Below are 13,433 nucleotides of genomic sequence, written 5' to 3' on the forward strand. Positions count from 1 at the left end.
TTTATTTTTATATTCATTTATTGTTGCTGACATTGAAGCATGGGGATCAGGAGCATAATTACCAAATTTAATTCCAAAGAGTCAAGACCATCCTTAGGCTATAATATGACCAATAAGATGTTGCTATTACTGTGCCACAGGAGCCAGGCCAATCTGGTTGTTTGCTCGGTCAAAGACACAATAGTATTGACGAATGAAGATATCACCAAGGATCCAAAGATCAGACTGGAAGGGCATATTCTGGAAGCCACTCATGCAATAACTTGGGAACTGAAAGAGAAGTTCAAATATATGATGAATTTGAATGGCGTAACTAGAGGGCCTTTGCAAAGCATCAGGAAGCTGACATTCCCCTCCCCCTCCTGTTGAGTGTTCCTTATCCATGTTGGAGTAGCAGAAAATCATATTTGCATTGAATAGGCTATCTCCATTGTCTACCTCTAACTTGCCTCTTGTTTAAATCTGGAGTCATCTGATTTCCCTCAAAGGTGATGGGTGACAAACCCTTACAGATTTTGCATACCTTAAGCCTGCTGTTGGGTTATGTTGAAGTAAGGGAAAATGCTATGTTCATCTAGTATAGCTACTGTAACACTGACTAAAACATGGCCTGGGGAGAAAATGAAGACAATGCCATGGACGAAAGACCAGGATTCTGAGAATCATGTTCGGACCCTGTATGAAACTTTCTGAAGAGCCCCATGGATAATATATAACTGTGAGTCATACATGTTTAACAGTGCTTGCTCTTTAACCGTGGTTTTCTAGAACATTTCTACAATCCAACAATTTGGATTTGGGCATAATGAAATAATAATGCCATAAGGAAAGAATCACTTTACCTATATCTTCCATACTATGAACATTAGGTTAATATTGCAATATTTGTGATTAAACATAGTGGTTATTCTTGAGTCCAGAATGATAAGCTGATACAATACTCTTTCTTTCAAACTATCTCCTATAGTTTTCCTCATTCTGTGTTGGATTTCTATTCTGATAATCTCCCAGATAGCCCAAACACTGGGAATTGAAGTCTAAAATATTAAGGGTGGTCTATTATGGAGAAATGAGATCTACTAGAAATGAATATGATCTACATGAGAATAATTTTATTACTAAATGTGTTGAATTTCATGTTCAGAGTTCATGTTGCAGAGTTCAATTCTTAATGCATAATGAAAATACTGTTATGCTAAAAATTATCAAAAAGATTTCAAATGTTAGAAATTTCTCCCACTTGAATATAAGTGACTGAGATTGTCTTGCTATAATTCTTTCATGGGTCAGGTTTTTTCCCTCTCTCTAGGGGTTTATTCTATGACCTAAATTATTTGAGATAATTTTTTGGATAAACCACAGATCTTACCTGGCGAATATAGGCACTGGCGGGCACTGGGTATTGAATGCCATTGATGGTGAAGACGATGTCAGGCAGTTCGTTGATAGCACTGCAGTTGACTATATACTGATGTGAAATAGGATGAACAGAAAACATATATTAGCAGCCCCATAAGATTTGAGAAACAAACAAACAAACAAAAAAAGCTGGGCTAGAAGTTGTCCAGAAAACAATGCATTAGAACAAACCTGGGCATTTTACACACACACCCCGGGCAAAAGCCACCTCTGACCCTTTGGCCCTCCCTATCTGTCCCATGAGGATTCCTTTTAATTTTGAAAGTGGCTGCTATTCCAATTTATGAATGTGCATCAATACATGCCTATGCACCTTCACAGCCCTACTGGTTCAGCCCTCCTCATGTAGCTGCTTGAGAAAATTAATTGCTCAGTCCTGCATTAGAATGATGCTTCCTGAAACAAGAATCAGCAATGATGACTTGAGATCAGAATTACATTCCAAGCGATAGCTGTTTGCAGTGTGGAAGGCATACCACATGTCAGCAGAACAATATTGGGAGGGGAAGAATGAAGTCTGGCTAGTAATAGCCAATTAGTATCTTTGCGGGTTTCATTTTCTTTCATTTTTATGCATAATTTTGCTCTAGTAGAGGAATCTAAGGAACTTGGAAGTGAGGGCTTGGTGGAGGATATATGGTCCATGTATCCTCCAGATATTCGTAACATCTCTGATCTCGGGGTCTTTCGCTGTGCCCTCAAGACCCTACTGTTCCGACAGGCGGGGCTGTCTAATTGAATGATTTTAAATTGTGTTTTAACTTTGGGTTTTAAAATTCGGCCAAAACTATTTAATGATTTTAATTAATTTTAACTATGATATTGCATATTTATGTTTTTAATTTTGGCTGTACACCGCCCCAAGTCCTTCGGGAGGAGGGCAGTATATAAATTAAATAATAATAATAATAATAATAATAATAATAATAATAATAATAATAATAACAACAACAACAACAACAACAACAACAACAACAACAACTATTATTATTATTATTATTATTATTATTATTATTATTATTATTATTATTATTTAATTTATATACTGCCCTCCTCCCGAAGGACTTGGGGCGGTGTACAGCCAAAATTAAAAACATAAATATGCAATATCATAGTTAAAATTAATTAAAATCATTAAATAGTTATTTAATGATTTATTATTATTATTATTATTATTATTATTATTATTATTATTATTATTATTATTATTATTATTATTATGGTCTGGTGTAATGGTCTTTGTAATCATTGATCTGACCAGCACTGTTTTCCATAATGCACCACTCTATTCTGCATGGCAATTATATAAGACTGCTGATTAACTAGGATTGAAAATGGCATTTTCTTAGCTAAATCACATTAGGAAGCTAGGGCAAACCAAGAATCTTGCATAAGATTCGGAGTAGAGGGAGAAAATGGATTGTACATAACAATAGCACAATGCGCTTGGTCTTTTTTCCTGTCTCAACCTTTAGGAAGAATTATATACACAATAATGTGGAAATCACAGCTGCCAGTTCCTTAGCTAGTATCGGCCTTCATGTGCATTGAGTTCTTCTCAAGAACCTAGGATGCCATAATGAATCAGTGTAACATAAGGGTGGATCCAAGTAGTGTGCCCTTTTGCAATTGTCAGATGGAAATTTTGTCAATGCACAAATTTTCTAAATATCATCCAAGATTTTTTGGTATAGCATCCAGTGTACTGGTAACCACTGGAACCATCACAGCTGCTTTATGCTATAACCTTTCCATTTTGAGTTTCAGATCTTCTTTGTCTTCTATCTCCTGATACTACTGCATAAATTATCCGTGCTTTCTTTTTTTCAACAATAGTTAAATCTGGTGTGTTGTGAGTCAAGACTTTATCAGTTTGTATTTGGAAATCCAACATTTTAACTTGCTCATTTTTTACTACTTTTTCAACACTATGTTCCCAGCAATTTTTCATTACTGGTAATGATTATTTATTTATGTATATTAATTATAGTCACATATCGTTATTATCAAGCTCACCTGACCATTGGAATTTTGGGCACCAATGAAGTTCTGAATGTTAGCAATGGCATTGGGAGGACCTGCCAGGAGGGAGGTACCAGTGTCAACAATAGCTTGGCAGCCACCGGAACAAGCAATGGCTTGACCATTGACGGTGATACTGAAAAGAAATATTTAGGTAAAGATGAGAGAAAGAAAACTACCATAAACTTTTGCCTGCAGGTCTTTTGAAATTATAAAACAACTTGGGCCATGGGAAAGGAAGAAGAATGAGAAAGATTCAAAATAATCCACCTTGATTTTTTTTCTCCCTATAAGAGGAAGCAGAAGGAAATTTTGGCAACTTTTCAAGAGTCTATTATAGCACAATGCTAAACTATATTACTATAGTTGTTAAAGTGTCTATGTCCTAATCTGTCCTACTTTGTAGAACTGATGGGCATCTTCTTTTGCCATTATTCTGCATTTGGTTTTTGATTGCATCTTTGTGAAGCAGGGATGTGAAGGCTGAAAGTGTAGGAATTGGGTTACCTGTCCACAGTGATCTGCCAATAGGTTTCAGCAGAAAGGGGCACCCAGTTGAGACTTCCAGTATAGTAAGAGGAGTCAATGCCACCAAACATTACAAAACTCCCATTCTGGCCATCTCTGAAAAATGAACATACAAGAACATGACAATTAGAGGAATTGCAAATATTTTTTCATTTCCTTTTTGTTTCCTATTATATTGTTGACCCATTGCAAACTTTTAAAAATAATATCCATAAAACAATGGGTTAATTAGTTGATTGTTTCACCTATAAGCTACTGGTAGTAGCAAAGAGTTAGAGAATTGTATCACAGAAACTCTTTTTTGAGGTTTTCTCAGTTGTCCAGCATGCATCAGCAATAGCACTTTGAACATCTGGCATTTCCTCTTCCGAATAATCTGCCTTGGTTGATCCTAAATTAATTTTGCTAGCATGTGAAATTATAGATATGGTATTATAATTTCCATTTTGTGCTAAACTTTCTTTCTTTGGATTGATATGAACTGGGTTATATTGCAGATTTGCTGGCAGATTTTATTTTCCTGCCTGGCAAGATCAGCAGCTAGAAATCTCTTCGTTTTTAATCCAGTTGTGTCATAAATATTAGCTGTACTCTGAAAGATCCTGAGCTTTTCCTCAGTAGCATGTTGAGTTTAATCCAACCTTATTATTGGGCACTATATTGTCAGTCACTTTCCACTGTCTACTCACAAGTTTACTTTGTAAAATACAGGAGAGGTTTATCATTTCCTTTTTCCATACAGTAATATGAAATGATGCCTTAGCCATTGTCACTAAAGTGATCATCTGCTTCCAGCATCTTTCTATATTGCCACCCAATATAGGAGCTTAATGATTGTAGCCAGGAGGCTCTGATACCCATTATATGCCTTGGGTGACCTGCTGGGATTACAGGTCATTCACAATTTATAACAGCAATTGGGACTATCTATTGCTAAGTGATGCAGTCGTTAAGCAAGTCATGCTTGTGGACTTTTTTTGCTGCTATCCTTAAGTGAATCACTGCAGTTAAACAAATGGTATTGTTGTTAAGTGATCAGAAGTCTCCTGGGAAGGTCACTGATGGCAATCACATGGCTCTAGGATGCTGCAACCGTCATAAATACATGCCAGTTGCCAAACGCCTGGATTTTGATCATGGGACCATGGGGATGGAGCAATAGTTGTAAGTCATAAATCACTCTTTTCGGCCCCTCAAAACTTGTTGTTAAACTAATGGTTGTAAGTGGAGGACTACCTGTAGTGTACAGACTCCTGGAATATACTCCTAGTATTCTTCACTCATCCCTCTCAGGAATATCCCTGCTGCTACGATGATGCAATCTAGCAGAACTCAAAGGGATAAAAGTAATTTACCATTGACTTGTTCCAGGAATTTTGTTTTAAAAAGTTCCTATTCTAGCCAACAGTCCTGGATTTTTTTTATAGTTCCCCATCCAAATACTAAACAGGTCTAACCCTGCTTAGTCTTTTGGGGATCAGTCACAGTCACCTACATGCTGCCACCTGCTATTCATGATGAAGAGTTATATGCATACTACTTTATAGGGATATTGTTATTGAATGTGCATGCTTTTTAAAAAAACCCTCACTGGGGATTTTTCATAATATTTCATTAATCTTGCAGTAATGCACTGAAAACTTGTAAAACTGGAAAGGATTGTCTACTGCTGAGCTTCTCCAGGAATAATATGGTCGGCATCCATGCCCTCTCCCTTCTAGCAACAGATAGTAATTAGTCCCTTCAGAAAAACGTGCACAAATCATTGTTACTTACGAACTGAGGAAGACGGAAAAGAGATCCTGAGATACCAAATTTTCACTCATCATGTTGTCAAAAACAGGAGTGGCGCCAGAGGCCGACAGACTAGGGTAAGCCAGACCCAGGATTCCATCAAAGGTGGCATAATAAAGGAAGCTGCCTGGCTCGGTCTGACTCAGACCAAAGATTTGGTTGGTGACCTGAATATCTGCAACCTGTGCAGAAGAACAGGGAGAAATGGTTATAAAATTCCTTTTTAATTTCAAGAAGTACTACTACATTTGTGTCGGAAGCACATACCGAGAAATTTCAATTTCAGGCAGATTTATGCATAGATACATACATGTGTATTTGTAAACAGATCTTGAATGATTCCTATAATTCACTTGATTCTAATTGATTCACCGCTTTTAAATAAACTGCTTTGCAGTTTAATGTCTATCTCATAAAATAGCCTCAAAGGAAATCTCTGTGTATGTCCTATTAGTTTACCATCTGCAACTATTTCTCTCTGCCCAACCTAAATTTTGAAAGGCGTGTAATTGACGCAGAGTTGAGATTAATCTCCTGGCAAAGAATTGGCAATGATTCTCAAAAAAGACATTGTTGAATATAGATTGAGCTACAATCCAATAAATGACTGGATCTTATTCCTTAAAATATCCATTGATATCAACATTATATATCAGTATATTCATCTCCTACAGATTCAATAGCGGACATGAAGGAATTCTATAGATAATACAAGAAGTGCTAAATGTAGCATCAGGAAAGGACATAAATATTACAAATGGATGTTTGGAATGCAAAAATGTGAAGAAGCCTGGAAATATAGAAAAATCGGCCTGGCTAAATTAACAAAATAAAGCAAAAAATAGAATTTGGTAAAGATAATTATTTGTTTATTTACAAAAACTACTTCAAATACAGATACTATACTTGGATTTCACTTGAGATATCAGCCTTGAATCCAGTCAATTACACAACAGGAAGAAACAATTGAAAAATAAAATCCCGTAAACCAGGATACTTCCAGCTGCAGATTATGGAGCAGAGACCATGAATTATTGCTATTTAATATATGGGTTAAACTCAGAAAAACGAAGAGAGCAGGTATGCCAACAAGATCTGATCAGAAGAACAAAGAAACAGAATCTGGGGCCAATATGAGGCATTTATTTAATACTTTTAACTTAAATGACAGGCAACCTGAGGTGTTCTAAGAAGGAGACCAGAAACAACGGAAAACTGAAGGAAAACCAATACAAAGAGGAAAAAAATCCTCATAGTTTTCAAAACAAGCTAGAGAAAAATAGATAAATTAAAACTTTGAGCAACATAAGATGACTGAAATTGACATTATTGTTAAGCAAAAAAGTACAGGGAAAACTCTAAACAGAGGAAAATAACTAGAAAAACAAGTATATATATATGAAAAAAAAAATTAAGAGCACTCAAAGGCTATTTTATATCCTAACGGAAGGATGCCCAACAGTAATTGTGGAAGAGATCTAATAGAAAAAAATAGATTGAAGGAAGTTGCCAATGTTATAATGAAACCTTTTACAATGGGATTATAGAGTAACACGAACATTTGTAGAGAAAGGGAATATATTCAGAAACCAACTCAAATAGCATTTGAGAGGCAGTTGTCAGATAGGAAAGCACCAGGGACAGATGAAAAATCCACTGAATTGTTCAAAACTGCAAGACAAGAAGCAAATCTAATTTTATTTACAGCTTTATTGTCAGGAAATATTGTGTGAAAATGATAAGTGTTTATGCCCAAGAAGGGAGAGCCAAGACCATATGCAATTATCAAACCACGGAATTAATTTCTCACACAAGCAGTGTTATTTAATATCTCACAAAAAAAGCCAGAGCATGAACCTTTATAGTGAAGAAGTTACTATAGGAAGTGAATCTGGACAGTCAGAATGATTCCAAACAGTGAATCATGCGCAATGAACACCAAACGTGTGTTCAAAGGAGGCCTAACAAGGTAAGTAGAACAGCGGGGCGGGGGGGAACAGCTGTGCCGCATGATTTAGGTTCGCTAGAAAGCAGGATTTCCTGCAGGATCACCTGAACTGGTGCGAACTGGTAGCATTTCACCCCCGATTCAGAACTAAAAAGAGAATGTGACAGAATACATTTTTATCAGATGTGCTTTCACTGCAATCTACGCTGGAAATAGTCCATGCAATATATTAGATGAAAAATTAATCTTATGTCATAAGAATCTCAATAAATATTCTACTTTCAATATAGGCAATTTCAGGCTGCAAATGTTGCGTCTGTTTCCTTCTGCTTTTTTTGTAGGAGGTGGACATTTGCCTCTTTTATGAAGACAAAACAGAAAGCACCTCTTGTCTGTTGTCACAACTGTCAGCCCTGCTCTTAGTTTTCACAATAGTGTGAAAAGAGCTTCCCACAGTATTGACCCTGTACCCATTTAACTTTTACAGCAATATGTTAACAGAATAGTAGGATGGAATGAGATGACAGCTGGAATCAAAATAAGTAGCGCTGCTTCTGAAATATGCTAATGACCCTGTTTCGCTAGTTCATAGTAAAAGAAATCTCATTATAAAAATAAAAATAGAAAGTGAAACATCTGTGCTAATGTTCCAAATTTATTAAAGTTCAATATTAAGAAAACAAACATAAGCTCAATCAGCAAGTTACATGAACTTACAGCTGATGGCAAAGAAAAGAATATGGTACATGGTTTTGTTTTCTTGGGCTCCAGAATAGATAAAAGTAGACAGAATATTATTATTTCCAGGGAAAATAGTTGTAAGCATTATTAAAGGGAAAACAAATTGATAGGGGGAAAAAATGGTGTTGGAAGGTGTTAATGAGCATGTAAGCCAGGTGGCTCAATAGAGGCTGTATTCTTGGACTCGGAAAAAAATCCTCAAAAAAGTCTCCCTGTTAAAGCCATTTGGCATGGAATCAGGAGCCCCATTGGACTGGCAAATGGCTAAAAAACAGGAATAAATGAGCAATTCTTGCATTAGCAAGATGTGCACAATTGGGTCTCCAAAGATCAGCATTTGAACTAATGGTTTTCACCTGGATAGGAATGATCCGACATAAGGGTTGAACAATGAGATGACCCTATTTGCTGTTGAGAGTGGTAAAAGCAAAAAGGGACTATGAAGGATCTCTGCCAACTGAATGATATTTATGTACATGTCAAAAATATTAGTTTTCCTGCCCTCCAGTGGTGGGTTGCTCCCAGTTCTGTCCGGTTCTTGTCACGCCCCCCTAGCCGCCTGAGGTCAAACACAACACTGATGCGGCCCTCAATGAAATAGAGTTTGACATCCCTGTTCTAGGATATTACTGAATTTCTTAAATTATTTAGTCATGAGTGCATACATAACAAGGCTTGTTAAAGTTCCTTGTTCTTCTTGACTATGAAAATTCCCAAAACAAACACCATAGTCTTGGCTGCCTCTGAGATGAACAAGGATCAGAAGTTAGAAAGAGCTAAAAAGCTTTCGCCATAAGTAAGATCTACATAGAATTCAATTAGGTCTTCCCTGTTTGTCCACCCAGAACCAGGCTGACTCCATTTCCCAAAGAATAGCTTCTCAGTCTATTTTCTTTGGCAGTTTACCTGGACAGTATCATAGCCTAGGATTCCAGTCATGCTTCCGGTGCCATAGGTGATGGATACGGTCTGGCTGGTGGACTGGAAAGTAGAAGACTGTTGTGGATTGAATTTATGATGGTCAGCTGCAAAGATAAGTAATTGTAGTATGATGTGGGCATATTGAATATGTAACAGAACAGAAAGAGTAAGAAAGATCTTGGCATTAAATTCATTCCAGTGCAATATTTTCTAATATGTGAACTCTGTCCTCAGTCATAGCTAACCTGAAAGCTGGTTTATAATTTGGGGGAAAATAGTTACATTTCCCCTTTATCTCATGTGGAAAATAAAATATGTAATAGTTCTATTATTAGACATTTTACTGTATCTGGCTTTATGGATGTAATAAACTGATCTGATTATCCCTTACATTACATCCCACACTTCTATATCCAAGCTCGTGCCTAAACATTTGCTATGTGGGAGCATGTTCTGTTATTCCATAATAATCCCCTTGAGTAGCAGCTCCCCAAAGCTGTCTCTAGCAGTCAATACCTGATATTAGTATGATCCATGTTGAATACATTGGAAAAATAGATGGACACGAGAATACAGAATTCTCCCTGATTTGGTCCTTTTCAAATGTGTTGGGATTGGAGTTCTGAGGATTCCAAGTCAACATGCCAACACAGATACTGTGATGGGACTTGTGGTCTATTACATTTGGAAGGTACTAGCTTGAGGATGGCTTGAATAAAGAGTAGCCTCTTTCTGAAGGCATCAGTTATGGAGACTACTTACAACAAGCTCCACTTGAGCAGTACACAGAAGGGACCCACAAGTTGGAAGAACCAGTGTCAAAGATGACTGTGAACTCTTGTGGTGGAGTACCAATGGAGATAGTGCCAATGTAATCAATCTGTGGAGGGAGAAAACAGAACATAATAAAAAAATCCATCCCTGATATCTCCATAACATTTTTGAAGCAAGAGAATTGATCACTTCTTTGTAAACAAAAGCAAGTTTGACAAGCTTTTTAAACAATACAAATCTGCTCAATTTGTTACAGTAGAGTATCATTTATGTTCCATGATCTCAAATTGCTTTCAAACATTTAAAAGTATAATTTCCTAAATCCATATGTCTCTTTTTTTGCTCTCTAGAGCCAGGGGCTATTGATTTAAATCAACAGGTGTTGAGATTCTCTATTCTTGTCCATAGGCTAAATGCTGAGTATCTCCTCCTAATATGGAATACTTACATCCATATAATTTTGCATGGGTTCTGCATCAGTGGCAAATGTATTTTGCAGCCCAGGGAAATATTTTGTGCCAGGGTTATAAGGATGCTTCTTCAGAAAATCATCTAGCAGCCCATGCTCTTGAAGGATTTCTCTCACTGATTTTGTTTTCCTTAGGTGAACCCTAAGCATTGAATAATGGAAAGGAAAAGATTAATAAGTGAGAGATAGTGCTCGTAGCATTAAAGATTTTTTAAAAACCACTTTGGACATTCTCTGATTCAACACTCTTAAGAGGGCTACAACCTTCAGAATTCCCAGCTAGAATGAAAGGTAATTGCAACATATCTGGAGGCCCTCAGGATGGGAAAAGTTAGGTTCAGATTTATTTCTCCTGAGGAAGAAGGACTTGAAATCTAGGTATACTCTTTAGAGAAAGAAGCATGTTCTACTTGATGAACACACAGTGCATTTGCAGATAAAGCTATAAAAGGAAATAAAATATTACTGTTAGTGGAAAACCTAGGCAAATTACGGCTTTGTGGCTTGCTCACCAATCACAATAGAAAGTTTGCTGTGAGAGTTTGTGGAACATAATTTAGAAAGAAAATGAGATCCTTCAGAAGAAAATGGTACATGATGTTTTCTTTGAAGAAAGCACAATGCTCAATACTTACTTTGATGTCAGACACTGGGAAAGTGCCACCAGGCTCAGAAGTAAGAGGCACTTCATGATTACTCCTGTGTCCCCAAATTGTTGATTCAAATGAAGTGTGGGTCCCAGCTTCTAAGCCACACACTTAGGTTTGCTACACACACATATATATATAGCTCCAAGACACTCTTATCGTATTTGCATATCATACAAAAAGCCAGACATTCCTGATATGATTATCTTTTTTAAAAATGTCCTTAAGAAGAACTTTCCATGTTATTCTTTTCATTTGCATTAAGTTCTTGACATTAAAAAAAAGGCTGAGGTGTAGGTGACATTGGCAACCATTTCAAAGACTTTAATACATCCCAAGAGCACTAAAGGAATATTTTCCATAACTTTTCAACATGGGAACCAACGGTAAAAGTGTACATTTTCTTTTTAAAGTAATCTGGATGGAATTTTATTTTTTAGAAAATAAACCATATAATGAATTAAATATAAATTTAATGTTTACAATTGAGGGCTTCAGATATAGTATACCCAGCATCGTTCAATTTCTGGAAAGATATTTTAGACAAGTTGGTAACTTTTGCAACACTGCAACATTCTGCAAAATCCAGAAGTTGAAGCTGGTGCAAAATTCAGAGGTGTGGGCTGATCAATGTATGTTACACCTGTCCTGTACAAGCTGCTCCATCAGTTTGCTTCTGATTTCAATTCAAAATGCTGGTAATTACCTGTAAAGCCCTACATGACAGGGGACTGGGTTATTTGAGGGATCACCTCTACTCAGGTACATCTACCTATCAGGTAGAGGCATGTTTTGGGTCCCATCTACTCAGGAGCCTCATCTGAGGGGAGGGACCCTTTCTGCCATGGCACCCACCTTTTGGGGCATCATTCCTTGGAGGTGAGACAGGCCCTGACTCTATTGGCCTCTCAGAAGATTCTGAAAGCATGACTTTATTTAGGGATTAGGTGTGCTGACCTGCCCAGTGGTTCTCCTGAATGTTATGACTGGTTTGTACTCAACTACTAATTATACGTGTGTTTTAACAAGGTGTTCAATAATTATTTTTACTTAGGTTTTTACATTATTTTTGAGAGTTGATTGATATAGATATGACTTACCATTCTCACTTCTCCCCATGATACCAATTTCCAGAATTAGAGAACTTTTCCAATGGAGGGTTTCTAATATTAACACTACCAGTGAAAAGATTTGGTGCAGCCATTCTGTCTTTTTCACCAGAACAGATATTTGGAAAGAAAAATGCCACAGGAAATGGCTGGAACAGATAGTTACTGCACAAAGTTTCAGTCCTGATTTTGACAAGAGATGAATCCTCTGGTGATCCAGAATCTTATGTCTGAAGCCAATAATTTTCTCTAAAATCCACAATTTGTTTTCTTTATAGCTGGTCAAATTCACTTAGGCTTACGTTCCCCTATAAAGTTTTGCTTGGGAAAAGTAGAAAGAAAAGTAAGGTGAGGAATGGATGTAAATAGCAAATCAGTCCTAGATGCATTTTATTTTGGGATCAAATGAGTTGGAAGACATAGGGGCTGGGTGTCTGAAAATTTCTGAAGCCATTTGGGGTAGGAAATTTTTAAAAAGTTGCAATCGTCTATCCTTTGTAAAATGTTGTCAATACAAGTTTTCTTTCAACAAGCACAAGCCTAATATTCTCAGCTTCCCTTTGGTCCATTTTAAATTCTGTCTAATAAGAAGTAGCTCACCCTCAAAGTTTTGTTAAGAAGTTCTTTCACTAGAACATCTTGTGAAACACGATGATGGTTGCATGAGGAGTGGCCCAGATATACAATACGCTTGAAATTTGATGTGCATAACTATTAAAACCCAGTTGCAGAGGTAATCAGAGCAGTCAGACTGTGGGTTACAATCAAGATGCTATTGAATCTGGATGGACAACTGCAAAACAAGTAGCTTTATTGTATCCAAATTCAAAGTTATCACTAGTATCCTATTAAGTTTAGACCAGAGAATTTACTTTCCATTTAGGACAATTGGGAACTTGCTAAGACCCAGCAAATGCGAAGTATTGTCGATTTCTGTGTGACTCCTGGTAGTGGAAACTTCCAACATCTGAAAACAACCTTTATTAAAAGTCCTTTTGCAGTGTTATCTTCACATTCTTGTGGTGGCCATGGAAGCATATCTGCCCTCCTTTATCCTATTG

General features: G+C 36.8%; 1 protein-coding gene across 2 annotated transcripts in view; it reads right to left on the reverse strand.

Moving 5' to 3' along the window:
- LOC148116521 (pepsin A-like) overlaps window positions 1-13,433 on the reverse strand; it is a 19,605-nt gene continuing 6,172 nt past the window's right edge. The window contains exons 1-9 of one of the 2 annotated variants that reach the window (XM_087881444.1): window positions 11,252-11,379; window positions 10,596-10,758; window positions 10,136-10,253; window positions 9,359-9,477; window positions 5,746-5,945; window positions 3,949-4,065; window positions 3,436-3,577; window positions 1,370-1,468; window positions 33-270 (exon numbers count right to left, since the gene is read on the reverse strand). In XM_087881444.1, the coding sequence (XP_087737570.1) occupies window positions 127-270; window positions 1,370-1,468; window positions 3,436-3,577; window positions 3,949-4,065; window positions 5,746-5,945; window positions 9,359-9,477; window positions 10,136-10,253; window positions 10,596-10,758; window positions 11,252-11,307 (1,158 nt within the window). In that variant the 5' untranslated portion in view covers window positions 11,308-11,379 and the 3' untranslated portion in view covers window positions 33-126. Of the gene's footprint in view, window positions 271-1,369; window positions 1,469-3,435; window positions 3,578-3,948; window positions 4,066-5,745; window positions 5,946-9,358; window positions 9,478-10,135; window positions 10,254-10,595; window positions 10,759-11,251; window positions 11,380-13,433 lie in introns of those variants that run through there. The other variant, XM_087881443.1, reaches the window with a different exon arrangement.

This window comes from Pantherophis guttatus, chromosome 1, assembly GCF_059756535.1.
Source record: "Pantherophis guttatus breed Tessera chromosome 1, ASM5975653v1, whole genome shotgun sequence".
In the NCBI taxonomy this organism is placed as follows: Eukaryota; Metazoa; Chordata; class Lepidosauria; order Squamata; family Colubridae; genus Pantherophis; species Pantherophis guttatus.